Here is a 17430-nt window from a genome sequence, read left to right as displayed (position 1 = left end):
GTTCCCTGCGAAGACATTCTTAAGTAGCATCAGTCTTTCTCTTCTTGCTCTCTTCTCACATGTGGTGGCTGAAGGGAAGGAAGAAGAGGAGAATAAGAGAGAAAAAGAAGGAGAGGCTAATCCCATCATGAGGGACCACCATCAAAACCCCATGTCAACCTGGGTACCTCCCAAAGGCCCTACTTCCTAATACCATCACATTGGGAGTCAAGGGTGGACACAATTCAATCCATAGCAGCTATACATAGCATAGCAGCTATCTGTTTTTACATTAAGACAGACCATCATTTCATTCTCTCTGTTTTAATGCTTATTCATTTTCCCTGAAATATTTTAGGGACAAGAAGAACATTTCACCAAATCTACATAAAAATATCTGTGGTATAATGATAGGATATGAAAACAGTGCTCTTTTTTCCCCCAGAAAATGAACATTTTATTTCCAGTCCATCTGCAAATTTCCCTGATGCTCAAAAAGCAGATGTCTTTCCACAGTTTATTGAAAGAATGTAGTCATATGTTGCACTTGGTTGTTCTCATTTAGGACTAAATAACTGTTCCTTTCCCAATTTTAATGCCATTTATTTGTTCAGAAACAGGGAAGAAGCAGGGTGGCTTGTCTTACAGAATGTCCCACTATTGGTTTTAGAGCAGGAGTCCACAGTACCAGCACAGTGGGTCAGGACCAGTACCAGTCCTTGGTCTATTAGGAACCAGACCTCCACAGAAGGAGGTGAGCTTCAGCTCAGTGATTGAGGCTTCATCTGTATTATAGCTGCTCCCTGTCACTCTCTCATCACCCCCAGAAGGGACAGTCTAGCTTGTTTTCCTGGAACTGTTTGTAGTTACATAACCTATGTTTATGGGTAAGAGAATGAGATGGCTGGATGGCATCACTGACTCGATGGACATGAGTCTGAGCGAACTCCAGGAGTTGGTGATGGACAGGGATCTCTGGCATACTGCGATTCATGGGGTTGCAAAGAGTCAGACACAACTGAGCGTCTGAACTGAACTGAACGTATGCTTAATAGAAAAAAAAAAACACAAATATTGATGATTATTTTCCTTTCTCAGTGCTCAGAATGATGAGTTGGTGTCCTAGCAGTCTATCACAGTGACAAATTAGATGTTGCCTATTAACATTGGGACACATTTGGCCAGTTTAAATTTCAATATTAAAAACCTAAGATCATGGGATCCAGCCCCATCCCTCATGGCAAATAGAAGGAAAAATGTGGAAGCAATGACAGATTTCTTCATCTTAGCTTCTAAAACCACTGTAAATGGTGCCCGTGGCCACGAAATGAGAAGACATTAGCTTCTTGGCAGGAAATTCCTAAACATTCTGTCCAGTCCCCACTGGTCTTTGAAGTCCCTCCGTTTTCTGGTCCTTCATAATTCCCAAGATTATTTTGTGCATTTCTTTACCCTGAAAGAAAGCCTGAAATCAGCCATCTCTTTAAGATCGTCTAATGGGAAATGTATTTAGAAGCTACATGTTAGATCTCAGAATAGTCACAGTCATCAAGTTTACACTGCTTCTAGGCTTTACAGTGGTTGGAGGAGGAAGTACAAATTTTCCTTAAAATTAAAATAAAAGGGAATACAATTAGTTTGTGCAAACTTATGCTTTCAGTTTAAGATTTAAGACAGCAGGGTTTGAATTAAAATTCTTTATGTTATGTGTGAACCTCTTTTTCTAGCCACTGAAAGGCTTACTTCAAAACATTAATTTTAATTATCATCTTGCTTTTACGTGATAACATACATACGATTCTGTCACAATAACAGAAACAATATAAGGAACAATAAGTTGTTGATTTTTGCTCACCTCAGCTGCGATGGCAGTGCATGTTCATGATGGCTACAAAGGCAGCATAGAAGCATGGCAGAGAGGAATTACCCCACGTCCAAATCAGAGGTATCAACCAAGAGGAGCTACCCTACTTCAAAGTAAGGAGCAGCGGCTGTGCTTTGCTGGAAAGCGGTGAAGTGATACCCCACGTCCAAGGTAAGAGAAGCCCAAGTAAGATGGTAGGCCCTGAGAGAGGGCATCAGAGGGCAGACAGACACATTCACAGACAACTAACCAAACTGTCACACGGACCACAGCCTTGTCTAACTCAATGAAACTAAGCCATGCCGTGTGGGGCCATTCTAGACGGATGGGTCATGGTGGAGAGGTCTGACAGAATGCGGTCCACTGGAGAAGGGAATGGCAAACCACTTCAGTATTCTTGCTTTGAGAACCCCATGAACAGTATGATGAGGCAAAAAGATAGGATACTGAAAGATGAACTCCCCAGGTCGCTAAGGTGCCCGATATTCTACTGGAGATCAGTAGAGAAATTACTCCAAAAAGAATGAAGGGATGGAACCAAAGCAAAGAAAACACCCATCTGTGGGTGGGTCTGGTGATAGAAGCAAGATTCGATGCTGCAGAGAGCAATATTGCATAGGAACCTGGATTGTTATGTCCATGAATCAAGGCAAATTGGAAGGGGTCAAACAGGAGATGACAAGAGTGAACATAGACATTCTAGGAATCAGCAAATTAAGATGGACTGGAATGGGTGAATTAAACTCAGATGACCATTATATCTACTACTGTGGACAGGAATCCCTTAGAAGAAATGGAGTAGACTTCATAGTCAACAAAATAGTCTAAAATGCAGTCTCAAAAATGACAGTATGTTCTCTGTGCGTTTCCAAGATGAATCATTCAATACCTTGGTAATCCAAGTCTAGGCCACCATCAGTAAGGCTGAAGAAGCTGAAGCTCAACAGTTCCATGAAGACTTACAAGACCTTCTAGAACTAATGGCCAAAAAAGTTATCTTTCTCATTGTAGGGGACTTGAACCCAATAGTAGGAGTCAAGAAACACCAGGAGTAACATGCATATTTGGACATGGAGTACAGAATGAGACAGGGCAAAGGCATTTTGCCAAGAGAAAGCACTGATCATAGCAAATACCCTCTTCCAACAACACAAGAGAAGACTCTACACATGGACATAACCAGATGGTCGGCACCAAAATCAGATTGATTATATTCTTTGCAGTCAAAGATGGAGAAGCTCTATACAGTCAGCAAAAACAAGACTGGGAAATGATGGTAGCTCAGACCATGAACTCCTTATTGGCAAATTCTGACTGAAATTGAAGAAAGTGGAGAAAAGCACTAGACCATTCAGGTATGACCTAAATCAATTCCTTTATGACTATACAAAGGAAGTAGAAATAGATTTAAGGGACTAGATCTGATAGACAGAGTGCCTGGTGAACTATGGACAGAGGTTCATGACATTGTACAGGAGACAGGAATCAAGACCATCCCCAAGGAAAAGAAATCCAAAAAAGCCAAATGGCTGTCTGAGGAGGCCTTACAGATAGCTATGAATGAAGGGAAGCAAAAACCAGAGGAGAAAAGCAAAGATTTACCCATTTGAATGCACAGTTCTGAAGAATAGCAAGGATAGATAAGAAAGTCTTCCTCAGCGATCAATGCAAAGAAATAGAGGAAAACAACAGAATGGGAAAGCCTAGAGATCACTTCAAGAAAAGGAGAGATATCAAGGGAATATGTCATGTAAAGATGAGCTCAATAAAGGACAGAAATGATATGGACCTAACCGAAGCAGAAGATTTTAAGAAGAGGTGGCAAGAATACACAGAGGAACTGTACAGAAAAGATCTTCACAACACAGATAATCACGATGGTGCGATCACTCACCTAGAGCCAGACATCCTAGAATGTGAAGTCAATGGGCCTTAAGAAGCATCACTATGAACAAAGCTAGTGGAGGTGATGGAATTCCAGTTCAGCTATTTCAAATCCTAAAAGATGATGCTGTGAAAATGCTGCACTCAATATGCTAGCAAATTTAGAAAACTCAGCAGTGGCCACAGGACTGGACAAGGTCAGTTTTCATTGCAATCCCAAGAAAGGCAGTGACAACAAGAAACTACCACACAATTACACTCATCTCACACACTAGTAAAGTAATGCTAAAAATTCTCCAAGCCAGACTTCAGCAGTACGTGAATCATGAACTTCCAGATGATCAAGCTGGTTGTTGAAAAGGCAGAGGAACCAGAGATCGTATTGCCAACATATGATGGATTATCAAAAAAGCAGGAAAGTCCAGAAAGACACCTACTTCTGTTCTACTGACTATGCAAAAGCCTTTGACTGTGTGGATCACAATAAAATGTGGAAAATTCTGAAGGAGATGGGAATACAGGACCACCTGAATTGCCTCTTGAGAAACTTGTATGCAAGTCAGGAAGCAGCAGTTAGAACTGGACTTTTGAGCAGTGGTTTGGGGAAGAATCTTGAGTGTCCCTTGGACTGCAAGGAGATGCAACCAGTCCATCCTAAAGGAAATCAGTCCTAAATGTTCACTGGAAGGACTGATGCTTAAGCAGAAACTCCAATACTTGGCCACCTGATGCAAAGAGCTGACTCAGTTGAAAAGGCCCTGATATTGGGAAAGATTGAAGGAAGGAGGAGAAGGGGATGACAGAGGATGAGATGGCTGGATGGCATCACCAACTCAAGAGACATGAATATGTGTGGACTCCGGATTGGTGATGAACAAGGAGGCCTTGTGTGCTGCCATTCAAGGACTCACAAAGAGTTGAACACGACTGAGCAACTGAACTGAACTGAAGTTGTTGAATATATTGTCAGACTTCTTTCCTTTTTTTCTTTTGGTTTCCTTTGGTTTTGTTTTGATGGGCAGGAGTTTTGTTTTTCCTTAAACGATATTTCACTCTGAATGTAGAGTCATAAGTGAATTTTAAAGCCAGTTAAGTAATGTGTTGTTATAGGTAGCTGGTCAACAACTTGATGCAATTAGATTTATTAGTCTTTGTTCTCAATTTGTTCAGTTCAGATCAGTCCTTCAGCTGTGTCCATCTCTTTGCAACGCCATAGACTGCAACGTGCCAGGCTTCCCTATCCATCACCAACTCCCAGAGCTTTCTCAAGCTCATGTCTATCGACTTGGTGATGCTATCCAACCATCTTATCCTCTGTCTTCTGCTTCTCCTCTTGCCTTCAATCTTTCCTAATCAGGGTCTTTTCCAATGAGTCAGCATATTTAGTATGCATACAGTCACTTTTAAAATCAACCAACATGAATTCAATTCCTCTCTGTTCCCACTGCACTCCCAAATCTAGGGCAGAAACAAAAAACTGCAGAGACTGAAGGCTGATTCCAGCACATTGTTGTGGAGATTTTTGTCCCCCCCCCTTTTTTTTCGGGAAAATAAAATTAGTTGCTAATATTGAAATCAGTATATTGTACATAAATATCCAAACTTCTGATTTTCTTGAAAACATGGCCAACTGGCCTGTTTTCCAGCATGGGTGAAGTGGAGGAAAGTCTGCTCCCAGAAGTAAGGCCTGTGCTGCCCAGATTCCAACATGGCCACCTAGTCCTAGTATCATATTTCCTGCCTCCTGGGGCCGTGAGTTTGTGAGAACTAGACTTCTAGCTCTCTTAAGATAAAGGCTACTTTTGTCTTGATCAACTTTGACTTTGAAGCCTTTAACCTAGAACCTAGCACACAGTTCTTCCTTGTACAGTTGTTGGATGCTATAAAATATCTTGCGGATGCATCTGATATTTCTTCCAATAGTGAAACCATGCAATTGAAGTACTGCTCTGCCGTAAAACTTTGATGCAGCCTGGCATCATAGACGCCCCTGATGTCTACCATTAGACCCACTACCTAAAGCCAGTTGTATGTCCCTGGGCTGTCCCTGAAGTCTTCACTTTGCCATTTGACAACTTATCATCCTAGCAATGTCCTTGGCAACGAAGAGAAATGCGAAATCAGTAATGCGAAGTCTCACGAAGTCAGTAATGCATATTTCCCGAAGTAGCCAGGAAGATGACATGAAACCACACCTGTCGAGCATGGCCCCTAATATCCATTTTCATGATGTTGTTAGCAGTTTTTTCTCCAAGTAGGCGAGGTTTTCCATCTTCTTAGATGTCCATGCAGATCAGCTTGATTTTCCAGCCAAGATTCAAGGAAGAGATTACAGCTCAATTCTCTGTATTCTAAAAAGCTTCAAAGTCCATTCGCCAAGGACACTAATGAAGGTAAAGTTTTTATTGAGACCTTTGTGTCTTTTTCAGATCTTTTAGTGGCCTGAACGGGGAAACTAGGATAGGTCAGAACATATATAACTAGGGGCTCCTGGTTACCACTACATGGTAAGAATCCAAACTTCCCTGAGTACTTGGTGCCAGAAAAGAAGCATGAAGTGGCTGGTGCTCCTCGGGCTGGTGGTCTTCACAGAGTGCATAGTCAAGTAAGTATGGGGACTCTATGTCACATCATATTCCTTTCTCTGATTTTTCTTTTCATCTGATTATTCTTCCAGCCAGCAGGTTTAGAAGGGAAAGGAAAATTACTGTAAGAGTCTTAAAGTTCAACTCTGACTTATTGTTAAGTAACTTGCTATAGGAACTGTGGATCCCAAAGTCTCGGTATAGATTTGGGTTGCACAACACTTGGGGTCCAGTCATGTCATGACCTGTTGAAAATGCAACTCCTTGCAACTGTTCAGTGCACAGTCTATGCAGATGTTGATGTGGCCCTGTGGAATAGCACCTTTCTACATTTTGTTCAACATGGCCTCTTTTTTCCCTATTTCAATGTGTATATGCCTATGTCTGCATCTCTGTATCACTGTCATTTATCTCTCCATCTCTTTGGAAGTCACTGGGAGTCTATTTCTCTTTGTGTTGTTTGCTTTTAATTTTTTCACTTGACTCATCCTTCCTTCTCAAACCTCTGAATTTCCCTTACTTGTTCCCTATATCTTGTATTCTTATTTCGACTCTCCTCTTTCAACTTGGAGAAAGATAAACTGTCTTATATCTGACAAGCAGTGTGACCAGTCAACTCAGAAACCTCTTGCATTTCAAATTTCTCCCTTGTAAATAGAATAAGACTCCCTCGTCTACCTCCTTCCTTGAGGTTCTTTGAGAAGGAATGAGTGGGATGGCAACAGCAATGCTAATGGCTTTCATTGTTGACAATTCCTATTTATCAGGTTCCTTATATCCATCACTTCACTTATCCCCAAGGTATCCTATTTGAAGGGTTTGTACTGTTACATTCCACCATTTTACCGAAGGGGACACTGAGACACCACATGGTCATATGGCTTACCCAAGATGGCAGAAAAGAACCTGTATTCAAATCTATCTCTTTGCCATGGTATATGCATAAAATTCTGATAATAATGTGCCTCATAAAAATGATTAGAAAACACACAGGGCCATTACAATGACAGTTATACCTTAACACTGACAGCTAATTGTAGCATCTTCTTTGTTTTCTTTGTCAAATGCTTGGTGAAAGAATACCTCTAAGGAGAGTGAAGACCATGAGAAAAACCCTCAGTGGAAAAAACATGCTGAACGATGTTTTGATGGAGCATCCTTACAGACTGCCCCAGATTTCTTTTCGTGGTTCAAATCTAACTATTCACCCACTGAGAAACATCAGAGATGTGAGTATTTTGGGGGGATCATGCTCCACAGCATTCCCTGGTGCTCTAGCTTAGCATGGGGCTCATCTGGAGGTGCCAGGTGGGATGTTGGAGTTGGGGTTCCTGCAGGAGGCTGAGACACTGGAAAACAAGGACCCCACCGAGAGGAGAAGGCATTCTCATCCTCAACTGTTGGTCTTTGTGACTGGGCCTGGCCATTACCAGGTGGCAGGTAAATATCCATTTCTGTGTCAAACATGTGTCATTAGTTTGAGAGTGATTGTTCCTTCTGAACTAAGTGAGCGCCTCAGTTACAGATGAAGAGTGAACTATCACAGATCAAAAGGTAGAACCAAATGCAAAGCAATTGTGAATCCCCAGGCAGAGGAATTCGGTTTCCACAGATGCAAGAACAACAGCAGGAAAAAGTTACTGAACCTGTATTCCGTGTATGATCATAAGAATATAACACAGTGCTTACTGTTTTTAGATTAGAAAAGGGCTTAATTTGTCTTCAAAAATGCCCATGCCAGCCTGAGAGATAGGCAAAGAGTAAATACATATCAAGTGAAAGGGTCACCTGTGTGGTGTTGATTGGATGTGCTCTGAGTTTGGAGGGGGTGGCTGGAGTTGATCAAGAGGGACCTTCTGGAAAAGGGGGTGGTAAGGCTTGGTTTGAAGAGACTACAGAGCTTCTCAAATGAAGGCACCAGGACTTCCCTGGGTGTCCAGTGGTGCTAGAGGCCCAGTGGTTATGCCTCTAGGCTTCCCATGCAGGAGATACCACTTCAACGCCTGTTCATAGAGTCAATATCTTGCATACAATGTAGCACAGGAAAAATATATCAAATGCAGATACCTCTGTGACCAAAGCCTGTGAACTGAACGGTGGTTAGAAAGTGGTCTCAAGAGATACATGATACCCAGAGGGAGGCATCAGTGTGGGAGTAGAGGGTAGCCAATCTGCACTAACCCACTCGCTCCTTCTCCATGTAGACATTCTACGTGGGTAACATCACCATCGGAACACCCCCTCAGGAATTCCAGGTTGTCTTTGACACAGGCTCATCTGTTTTGTGGGTGCCCTCCGTCTTTTGCAACAGCTCAACCTGTTGTGAGTACAGACACCCCATACCCGAATGATCTTTCACTTGCCCTGCCACCCTGTTTCCGCCCTTGGCACCTGATGACACTCATCTCTTGTGTATGCAGCTACACACGTTAGGTTCAGGCATCATCAGTCTTCCACCTTCCGGCCTACAAATAAGACGTTCTGGATCAACTATGGAGCTGGGAGAATGAAAGGAGTTGTTGCTCATGACACAGTTCGGGTAACAGTGTAACAAATGCTGAGTCAGGACTGGATATGAGGTGACCACTGCTTGCAAAACAGATGCAGGACCATCAGGCAGGACTCTTCCTAGCCTAACTCCCATAAATATTGGCCATCTTATCCACAGGATAATGTCTCTGGGGTGGCAGTGCCTGTGGTGACACACGAGCAAACAGATTAGCTAACTCAGAGTGTGTCTTGAGGTGTGTACTTGCAGCTCCTCTGCCCATGAGCAGTTCAAGGTTCATTGCGCTCAGAGCGAGAATGGATAAAAGCACCCACTTTTATTTTAACAGACTACTCCCACCACTTTCCGGTATTAACTGGTTTAATTCTGCAACAACCCCACAAAGCCGTTACTCTGATTAGCTCATGAGACATATGAGGAAACTGAGGTCCAGACAGCAAGGGCCTTGCTGAGAGCACACATGGGATAAAAGGTGGAGTTAGGCTGGCTTTTCAGGACTGAAGTTGCTGTGGTGTGTTTGGGGACAGGATAAAACTGATCTGGGGACCCTGGGTGCAGTCAAGGCCTTCAGCTATCCAGAGTGGGAAACTGGAGGGAGTTTCCAGTCAAGGGACCTGATAAATGAGTTCTCACTCTAGAGGACCCTTGAGAGTCTAATAAATCTATGGCTTGCCTCCCCCAAAATACTTGAGTAGTTCCCCTCTCGCTCTTTCTCTCTCATACACACTCGCAGAAATATATACATATCCCCAAAAGTGAATTCCCCAGGCAGTAATTTCATAGAACCCTGCAAGCAAGATTGTGTTTTTGGCTTCTGTCTTCCTGGACAGATGCAGAATCCACAATAACTTACAGAGAATTCAGTCCATTCCTGTCATTAGGTCACAGTGATGACAAAGAAAAAGCTATCTTGCTCTCTACTCATTTTGTCCATAAGGTGGCACCAATGGGACCTGGTCTGACTCTTGGTTGCCCCACCTGGACTGAAGCCACGAGGCAAATCTGACTCATTCAGGTGGTGCGTTTCTGAGGGGCAGATGTTTTAAAATTCACATCCTGTCTCAAATGGAACCCAAATTCCCCTTCTACCTTGCTCTAACCATCTGTGGGCAACCAAAGACACAGCCCAGCCTCAATTCTTCTCTAAAGATCTAATGGAAATGCACCCCAACCCAGTCCTAGCCCCCACTTCACATATCTGTAAGTTGGAACACTCTTCTGTCCCACAGATTGGGGACCTTGTAAGTACTGACCAGCCGTTTGGACTAAGCATGGCAGAATACGGGTTTGAGGGCAGAAGGTTTGATGGCATCTTGGGCTTGAATTACCCCAAACAATCCTGCTCTAGACCAATCCCCATCTTCGACAAGCTGAAGAATCAAGGTGCCATTTCTGAGCCTGTTTTTGCCTTCTACCTGAGCAAGTAAGTCTGAGATAAACAATTCTTTTCTCCAAATTAGCTGTAAGATGCTTTCAGTTGCACAAAAATTATAGAACTCTTAATAAAGAAGTGTCCAGGAGAAGGCAATGGCACCCCACTCCAGTACTCTTGCCTGGAAAATCCCATGGACAGAGGAGCCTGGTGGGCTGCAGTCCATGGGGTCACTACTAGTGGGACACTACTGAGCGACTCCACTTTCACTTTTCACTTTCATGCTTTGGAGAAGGAAATGGCACCCCACTCCAGTGTTCTTGCCTGGAGAATCCCAGGGACAGGGGAGCCTGATGGGCCGCCGTCTATGGGATTGCACAGAGTTGGACATGACTGAAGCGACTTAGCAGCAGAGAGTAATATAATCAAGGATAAGTATGGCCCCAGGGGCCTACCTGTTTTCACAACTGGCTTTTATAAATAAAATTGTAATGGAACACAACTCTACTCCTGGGCTCAAGACCAGTAACTTGGTCTACGGGTTAAGTCATGAGGGAGGCAAATGGAAGGCAACAGGAAACAATTTGGAGGAAGATACATTACGATTTGCTTATGAATTTGATAAGGAAGGAAGGAGAAAGATAGTGGATATATTTCATTCCTCATTAGCATTTAAAAGAGAGCCCAGGACCAGCTCCCCAATTTGTGGAGCCACTGAGAAATGAAAGTATGGGATATAAAAGTGTGGGACCCCTCATTCAAGAAATATTAGGCATTTCAAGACAGGGAGAGCAGAGGTGGCGTCCCTTCTGAGTGTGGGGCCCTTTGGACAGTGGAGGTCACAGGCCAATGTACCCAACTCTGGGTGACCTGAACCCACACCCTTAGAACTCCCAGGCCTTGATTTTCCTGAAAAATGACAAGGTGGACACGGGGAAAGTCAAAACACTTCAGCACCCTGTCCTCTGAGGGTGTCTGAGCACTCAGGTTGCTGAAGGTCCAGGGCGTCTTCAGAAGACATAGTGGGTGGAGCTCAGACAAGTGATTCAGCTTCTAACCTCCTCTGTGCCACTCATGAGACAGTAACAGACCTCACTCTGGATCTCTATCTCTCCTGGACTCAATTTCTGCATCTATACATGGGGACCTCATTAAGGCATTGATCGTTGGATCAGCATAGCTCTCAGACAGTGCTGTTGTTACTGTCCTCCAAGGTCCCCCCCCCCCCACTTCTTTCTACAGAGATGAGCAGGAGGGCAGTGTGGTGATGTTTGGTGGGGTGGACCACCGCTACTACAAGGGAGAGCTCAGTTGGGTACCACTGGTCAAAGCGGGTGACTGGACTATACACATAGACCGGTAAGCCTCTCCCTCGGAGGGTCAGCCCAAGTGATGCTCCCACTACTGTACATGGACACAGGCAGACACATACAAATACATTCTCAGACACACAGTCACCCAGACATACACACCACCCACAACAACACAGGAAGACACACAGACACTTGGAAACATACAAGCACACACATACAAACCTACACAGAGACACATAAAAACATGCATAGCAAAAAAAAAAAAAAAGGATAGCTAATCAGAGACACACAAGCACTCACAGATACACATACAAACACACAAACACACAAGCACATAGATACACAAACAACCCATGGGTTCATAATCCCCAGGCCTTCTGAGAAAGGCTCTGACCAGGGTCCTAAAAGGGTCCAGAGAGGTCTGTGCAGCTGGGAGAGGGCTGCACCCACTGCCCTTTGAGGTGGGGAGCATGGTTAGAGGACTCTACAGTGTGGTGAACAGAGGATCATGGAGAATTTCACCAGCCTGGACAGAGTTATGATAAGATGACCAACTGTCCAGGGCTACCTAGGACATAGGAAGTTCTCAGTACAGATAAATGTCAGTTGAAAAACAGGGACAGTCCTGAGAAAATGGAGAAAATTGGTCTTCTTAGGGAGCAGCTACCCAGCAATGGAGAGAGGCTGGCTGCAGTCTTAAGACCTGAAAGCAACTCATAAAAAAGGCACCCCATGTTCATGGGCACACAATGGGGCATTGGCTATAACAGAGAATCAGGAAGGTGGAATCCTTGAGTGACCTAAGGACAAGAGGCATAATTGATAGGATTCTGCGTGATACCCTCAGACAAAAGCTGACCTATTCTTTGGCGTTTCTGTGGGCTAGTCATGTATTTCCTGGCCAGGGTCTCAGGGTCTGAGCTGGTAGTAGGAGCAGTGCTGGGAGACACCCTCTCCCAGAGGAGCCCCTCTCTCCCCCTAGTATGAGAATCTGCTGTCCCTGCAAATCTCCATCTTCACTCTGTGTGTGACCTGTTATTTGTTCCCGATCAGATACAGCTCTCTGGAGGTTTCTTATTGCTTTTCCAGTCTTCATTCACGCATTGAACAGAGAAGCATTGTGCATCCACTGTGTGCCAGGCACTTTAGAAAGGCAAGGAGAATAAAACTCGCCCTCACATCTAAGAAGGCGGATGTACATGAAGTGACTAGCCCACATAGTGAATTGTGACTTTGGTACATGCTAGACATGAGGAGGAGAAGGTAATGGCAACCCACTAAAGTACTTTGCCTGAAAAATCCCAAGGATGACAGAGCCTTGTGGGCTGCTCTCTATGAGGTCGCACAGAGTCTGACATGACTGAAGTGAGTTAGCAGCAGCAGCAGCAGCAGTCATGAGGAAGGGTCTACAGAGAGTGACCAAGACAGGAGACTGATAAACACCGGGAGAAAGACTTCCCGAAAATAATGCAATTAAGATGGAATCTGGAAGATGAGAACAAATATGCTAGTCAAGGAGGAATGGAGTCTTCTAGGAAGGAAGACCAGCTTGTGTCAAGGTACAAAAGATCCTGGTTTATTCAAGTCCTGCATTTGAGGATGTCAGGAAAGGTGCTGTGTCAAGAGCAAAGGAAAAGAGGGAAAGAGATGAAAGGCTGTTTACGAGACAGTCGGGAAGTGGGCAACTCTGGGGAGACTCAAGTGACCTTGATGCCCGCTTTCTTCCATTGTCTCTCAGCATCACCATGAAAAGAGAGGTTATTGCTTGTTCTGACGGCTGTGATGCCGTTGTGGACACCGGGTCATCTCATATCCAAGGCCCAGGAAGACTGGTTGATAACATACAAAAGCTCACTGGCGCCAAGCTACGAGGTTCCAAGGTGAGGGGTCATGACCCAGGGTCACTCCCAGTCTCCACACACAACATAGGATCACCATACTCAAGCTCTCACCCTCTCTCTAACAGCACTACGTTTCATGTTCTGTGGTCAATACCCTGCCCTCTATTATCTTCACCATCAATGGCATCAACTACCCAGTGCCAGCTCAAGCTTACATCCTCAAGGTGAGGGGACAATACTAAGGGTTGGTTCTCAAACTGGAGCTTGCAGGAACCCTTGGGCTGCTGCTGGGAGGAGGGCATCCTCTGGCGGCCATGTCACACCATTGCAGAATTTGCTGAGCCCTGTGGCTGGGCCAATGCCTTCCACAAAACCAATCACTTGAGAGTAAGGGCTGTGTGGGACACTGATTTTCCTGAAATAAATGTGAAGATACCACATGATATGGCATGGCGGGAGTCAGGGAGTGGGGAATACTAAGGTCCTCAGTCCTCAAAGAGTGTCAATTCAGTCTGAACCCTTAGGTGCATGAACATGAAATTCAGCTCTAGCATTCCCTGAAATAGGCCATGGTACAAGGAGAATGGCTGGGGACCATCCAAGTGTGAAGTCCCAGCATAAGTTAACAGTCTGCCTTACCTTCTCAAGATTTTTCTGCTTTGAATGATAAATTACATGGTCAGCCTAGTCCTCACTTGCATCTTCCCCTTGCTCTGAATAGCTGCCTCCTTTGTCAGTTGGGATACCCTACCCCTCAGTGGGGAGGTTGTAAAATAAGGTGTATAAAGGGCGCACAGTGACTGCTCAGCCCCAGCACAGGGTGAAGACTTCATGTCAGCTCCCTGCGAGAATTCAGAACAGGCTGATGGGCTCAAAGAAGGCTTTGAGGAAGAGAGGGAATTTCAGGAATTCTAAAATGACAAACTCATTGAGCCATATGGAGGGTTGCTTGGTTCTAGGCAAAAGTGCACTGGATTTTATGCAAATGTCATCTCAAGGTGGTCTGCACTAAGGCCCTGGGGACTTACTAGGGCTGATGAGGGCTACAGACTGACCAGTGGGGATGGGGAGCCAGGGTACCTTACCCATCCAAGCCTGAAGTGGCCAAAGAGGATGAGCGTGGGCCAAAGGAGGCTTCTTAGAATTCCTGAGTTAAGTGTTCAAGGACGTGTTGCGGGCACTGCTCTATTTCAGATGGATAACCTACATTGAGTTACTTGGTAGCACAAGGAACTCCACTCAGTTATAACAGCCTGGATGAGAGGGGTGTCTCTGGTACCAGGATACCCGGATACACACGGTTGAGTCTCTCTACTGTCCACCTGAAACTCAGAATATTGTTAATCAGCTATATTCCAATGCAAAATAAAGCTTTTTAAAAAAATAAAGGACAGATTGTGAGGATTCAGGAGGAGAACCAGCATTCTCTGCAGAAAAAACAAGGGGCAGGAGTCAGAAGGAAATAAACAGGGAGTGAAGGGAACTATGGACACACTTGTTCTTTTCTAAATAATTATATTGAAGTGTGGCATATGTTCAGTGTTGCATTAAGTTCTCCTGCACAACAATGTGACTCAGTTATACACATAAACATTATATTTTTCTTATTCTTTTCCATGAATGCTGAATATAGTTCCTGATGCTCTACAATAGGACTTCGCCGTTTTACATTCTTCTGTTTCCCAACCTCCCAGTCTTCCACTCACCACACCCTTCCTCATGACAGCCTGATGTCTTGGCCCTCTTTGGTTTTGGATGAACTCTCATATACCCTGCTGCTGAGAAAACCCCTTGATACTTACTAAAAATGGGAAATAAAATAATTTTGCTGGGTCTGGATATTGGGAGGACTCACTGGTAAGGGCCCATACTGACTGGTGTGTGTCTCTGACTCCTCCAGGATTCCAGAGGCCGCTGCTATATCGCCTTTAGAGAGAAAAGAGTGAGGACATCTACAGAATCCTGGGTCCTGGGTGACATCTTCCTGAGGCTGTATTTCTCAGTCTTTGATCGAGGAAATGACAGGATTGGCCTGGCACTGGCAGTGTAAATGCTTGGAGTGGTTCAGGAATCAGTAAGGATGTTCCTAAAACACATCACTCACACTTTGGGCAGTCCTGCCCAGGATGCTGGTAAACTGTATTTGGTGTTTTGTACACCCTATTCTCAGTAAAGAATAAAGGGTTTCACTCTTAATGGTGTTGAAGCAAATGTTGCTGCTATTTGTGTCTGGGTGTGAAGGATCTAGAACCAAGTCTGAATCAAAATTGAGAGGAGCCCTCCTCCAACTGGCTTCAAGGAAAGGGGAGACTCATTGAAATGATTCTGGGAATCCAGGATACAAGAATCAGAGCAAATACAAAGATCTCAGTGGCTGGAACCAAGAAATCAGAAGTCATCAATTCTCTTTCACCCTCGCTATATCCCTTCAGTCTGCTTTGATGGTCTTAGCCTGGCAACTTTTTCCCTTAAGTCTTCTATACCTAGTGAGGGAGTTCAAGCTACCTACCCTAGGGTTTTAAGTCCTGAAGGCATCTCCTAGTAAGGAAAAAGGTTTGCAGACATCAGAGTTCAAGGGTGTTCTCTGAATGACCCACCTCAGTTCACATGTACAGCCTCAGATCGGCCATCCTGGCAGGGACAGGGGTCTTATGACTAGCTTCACATGGTCTTTGGCCCTAACTCAGCAGCACACATAATTTTTAATTTCCTCCAGAAATACATGACTGAAGCTGGGGAGAGGCAGCCCTAAGGACAGTAACTGGCAGATGGTCTAGGCCAAGAAAGAGTTTGTGATGACCCACAAACTCCACCACCTGCTCATTCAGAAGAATTATAAGGGGTAATAAAATAGACTCTTTGTCCCATCTCAGACGAACTTATCACTGGGCTTCTCCTCCAGGGGATGTTGGGTGAAGTGCTTCATGCAGAGCTGGTTCTCCCTTTTTCCCACACCCCAGGCACCAGCTCTCTGCCACATATGCCTGCTCTGTCCTTTCCAGTCCTACGTGGTAAGTGGTGGTCCCAGTGGATCCTTGAGCCATCCTCCTCCTCCAGAGCCCAGAATGCCCCTTCCTTGGCCTCCAATGCTGTTGAGGAGAATAAAATACATGAAATAGGAAACACAAGGTACACAGAGACTTAAGCCTTTCTGAGCATCCTCCAGGGTTGGAGCTACAAAGTATTTGCTTGGAGCTGCCATGGTTAGGCTCTTTTGCAGTGGCAGAATCCATTCTTTCCACCTGGAAGCCCTCAGGAGAATCCTCAGCTGAGTCAGCAGGCATCACAGGTTGATTTCCTTTCAGATTGACTGGTTTGATCTCCTTGTTGTATAAGGGACTCTCAAGAATCTTCTCAAGCACCACAGTTCAAAAGCTCAATTCTTTGGCATTCACCCTTTCTTATGGTCCAGATCGCTCATCTATACATGATTACTGGAAATATAGCTTTGACACTACAGACCTCTGTAGCAAAGTGAGTCTCTGCTTTGTAATACACTGTGCAGGTTTTCATAGCCTTTCTTCCTTCCAATAAGCAAGTGTCTTTTTATTTCGGGCTACAGTCAAGGTCCATTATGGTTTTGGAGCCCAAGAAAATAAAATCTGCCACTGTTTCCACGTTTCCCTCATCTATATGCCATGATGTGGTGGGACCGGATGCCATGAATGTTGACTATGTTATTGTGAAGACTGTTTTGAATGTTGAGTTTTAAGCCAGTTTTTGCATCTCCTCTCCTCATCAAGAGGCACTTTAGTTCTTCTTTGCTTTCTGCCATTAGAGCAGTGTCATTTTCATATTCGTGGATGTTGATATTTCTTCCAGCAATCTTTATTCCAGCTTGGGATTTATGCAGTCCAACATATCGAATGATGTATTCTACATAGAAGTTAAATAACAAGAGTGAGAATGTACACCTTGTCATGTTTCTTTCCCAGTTTTAAATCTTTCAGTTCTTTATATGATCCTAACTGCTGCTTTTTGACCTACATACAGACTTTTCAGGAGTCGGGTAAGCTGATCTGATACTCCCATTTCCTTAAGAATTTTCCACAGTTTGTTGTGGTCCTTTATGTGAAAGGCTTT

At 44.3% G+C, this 17430-nt stretch overlaps 2 protein-coding genes across 3 annotated transcripts in view; both read left to right on the top strand.

The window, feature by feature from the left end:
- PAG3 (pregnancy-associated glycoprotein 3) overlaps window positions 1-17430 on the top strand; it is a 928325-nt gene that overhangs the window by 629735 nt on the left and 281160 nt on the right.
- On the top strand, window positions 6217-15543 carry LOC101104190 (pregnancy-associated glycoprotein 4-like). Of its 2 annotated transcripts, XM_027959289.3 has the most exons (9): window positions 6217-6332; window positions 7391-7541; window positions 8517-8634; window positions 8733-8851; window positions 10051-10244; window positions 11436-11552; window positions 13245-13386; window positions 13473-13571; window positions 15248-15543. In XM_027959289.3, exons 1-9 carry the CDS (start codon window positions 6232-6234, stop codon window positions 15395-15397), a joined length of 1191 nt encoding a protein of 396 aa, XP_027815090.1. In that variant the 5' UTR covers window positions 6217-6231; the 3' UTR covers window positions 15398-15543. The 2 variants fall into 2 exon arrangements, with proteins under 2 accessions (XP_027815090.1, XP_042098599.1); XM_042242665.2 differs by lacking the exon at window positions 11436-11552.

The sequence above is a fragment of the Ovis aries genome, unplaced genomic scaffold (genome assembly GCF_016772045.2).
Source record: "Ovis aries strain OAR_USU_Benz2616 breed Rambouillet unplaced genomic scaffold, ARS-UI_Ramb_v3.0 scaffold_87, whole genome shotgun sequence".
NCBI classification, from domain to species: domain Eukaryota; kingdom Metazoa; phylum Chordata; class Mammalia; order Artiodactyla; family Bovidae; genus Ovis; species Ovis aries.
Note: the sequence above shows the minus strand (reverse complement) of the source record. Positions and strands in the feature narration are given on the sequence as shown.

Bases quoted from the DNA above. Each gene is read 5' to 3' on its own strand.
- LOC101104190 (XM_027959289.3), top strand. From the start codon at position 6,232: ATGGTAAGAATCCAAACTTCCCTGAGTACTTGGTGCCAGAAAAGAAGC. The intron at 6,333-7,390 runs GTAAGTATGGGG...GCTTGGTGAAAG, and splicing joins TTCACAGAGTGCATAGTCAA to AATACCTCTAAGGAGAGTGA. The intron at 8,852-10,050 runs GTAACAGTGTAA...TCTGTCCCACAG, and splicing joins TTGCTCATGACACAGTTCGG to ATTGGGGACCTTGTAAGTAC.